General features: G+C 36.4%; 1 protein-coding gene across 1 annotated transcript; it reads right to left on the bottom strand.

The window, feature by feature from the left end:
- Positions 1 to 539: 539 nt before the first annotated feature.
- Positions 540 to 1,094, bottom strand: LOC114534429 (putative nuclease HARBI1). Its single transcript, XM_028555873.1, has one exon. The coding sequence runs from the start codon at positions 1,092 to 1,094 to the stop codon at positions 540 to 542; it is 555 nt and encodes a 184-aa protein (XP_028411674.1).
- Between the last annotated feature and the right edge of the window lie 968 nt (positions 1,095 to 2,062).

Here is a 2,062-nt window from a genome sequence, read left to right as displayed (position 1 = left end):
TTATTGTACACACTCGATCTGGTGCCATTCGGATTTCACCATGCAATATGTGGAATCTTCTTTTCAGTATGCCAAATGTACGTTCAATTGCTGAACGAGTGCTTTTTAAGGATCTGTTAAAAGAACGTGCTTTCCTTGTCTGTGGGTAATTATATGGTGTCATCAAATATGGCAGGCAGGCATAACCACTGTCGCCCAAGAGAACACAACTATCCAAAGTTGTTCCTTCGAGATCTTGGGCAATTGATGAGGTCCGAAATACATGGCTATCATGCGTTGAGCCTGGCCATTTTGCCACTACATTTAGGAGCTTTCCTGTAAAATGCAACAATATATTTCAATTATGAGAATATTTTTGATATTGTATTATATACTGCATACTACATATTGTATGTAATGTAAATAATACAATATTATATGTTGCCAAGAGATAACTATGAATGACTGGGTCCTAAGTGTATATATTTATCCAATATTATTAGACTTTCATAGTTTATACAATAAAGAATATCACGTATTACATGTAATAAAACACTACATCAACAAGGTATAAATATATTTAATGAATGTTTTGTACCTTTGTGATCACAGATTCCTTGGACGTTTATGCTGTGATAACCCTTCCTGTTGATATAGTTTGGTTCATTTTCCGACGGTGCGATAATGCGAATGTGTGAGCCGTCTACACAACCAACAACACATGGGAAACCAGCTAGTTCGTAAAATCCTCGCTTGATTTCATCCTTTTCTTCTCTCGTTCCTGGAAACTTTACGAATTGATCCAGCTTTCGAGCCAAAGCTATACAGACCCTACGTACGACTCGACTAATTGTGGACTTATGTAATGCAGCAAAGGTGTCGCCGATGACTTGAAGAAAACTTCCTGTCGCTAAAAATCTAAGTGTAATCAACACTTGTTTCATTGCAGAAAGGGCATAGCTACGATTCGTCGGAGGATGAATTTCGTTATGAACAAGATTTACAATAAATCTAATGGCATCTTTTCCAAACCGGTATCGTGCTCTACACTCATCATCCTTGTAGTATTCAAAAATATTGTGAATTTCCCGTCTGTATTGCCTGTCAGCACGCATATTGACCCGGGGAAGCGCAAAACCAGGCATCCTGTATATTGCCATGTTAAATACGAAGGGATTTAAAAGCAAACTCTTCAACGTTTGAAAAATTTATCCACTGGATAGTGGATTTAAACTACCTCCGGACCTTGGATAGATTTATCCAGTAGATAGCGATTTTTATCCGCTGGATAAAGTTATCCAAGCTTCGTGCAACGCAAATCACACGCTGGATAAAACTTATCCGTTGGATAGCGAGTTATCCGTTGGATAGCAACTTATCCACCTTTCGAACAACCGGCCCCAGCCAACTACTTTAACTTATATTTGAGTTCCATTCAGACAACAGAATAGATATCTGTAGTTGAAAGAATCTTTAGGTAAAGAATATTTTACCCTTCTTCTCTCCTCACTTCTCCAGTATGAAAACTTTGTCTGTTCATACTTTGAACAGCAAAGTAAAAGTTCCTGAGTAGACAGGCCGGTCGGGGACTGGTCAAATTTGCCCTGTAGCAGTTACTATAATGAGTCAGGAATACCCTTAATGAGATAATTTACTTAAAACCATATGTTTAAATTGTATATACATACACATGTATAGAAATTGGATACAGACAATATATATATAAATGCTAAATATTACCTTTTTTCCATCATCAGATATTGGAAAACACCCCTTTAAGCAATAAAATTGCCCAATGATATTATTAACATTGTCCTGTAATTATTTACAACAATAATTACAATATTTAACTTGTATTTGTGATGTTAATAATTTAGCATAGTATGTATAAGTGTATTGTATGTTGAACTCACAGTATGGCAACATTTCCCTATGTCAAATTGAGATGAATCACATCCCTTCTTGATGGCTTTGACCAGCTGAATCAGTTCCAACTGTTTTTCTGCCATACTTCTAAAGTCTCTTTTCAGTGAGACTACCTCATTTTTCAGTGATTTAACTCTCTCAGTGCTTCTAACATTTG

The sequence above is a fragment of the Dendronephthya gigantea genome, unplaced genomic scaffold (assembly GCF_004324835.1).
Source record: "Dendronephthya gigantea isolate DGI-Jeju-01 unplaced genomic scaffold, DenGig_1.0 000100F, whole genome shotgun sequence".
Lineage (NCBI taxonomy): Eukaryota > Metazoa > Cnidaria > Anthozoa > Malacalcyonacea > Nephtheidae > Dendronephthya > Dendronephthya gigantea.
Note: the sequence above shows the minus strand (reverse complement) of the source record. Positions and strands in the feature narration are given on the sequence as shown.

What these genes read in the sequence shown, in the direction of transcription:
- LOC114534429 (XM_028555873.1), bottom strand. Translation starts at nt 1,094, where the DNA reads ATGCGTGCTGACAGGCAATACAGACGGGAAATTCACAATATTTTTGAA.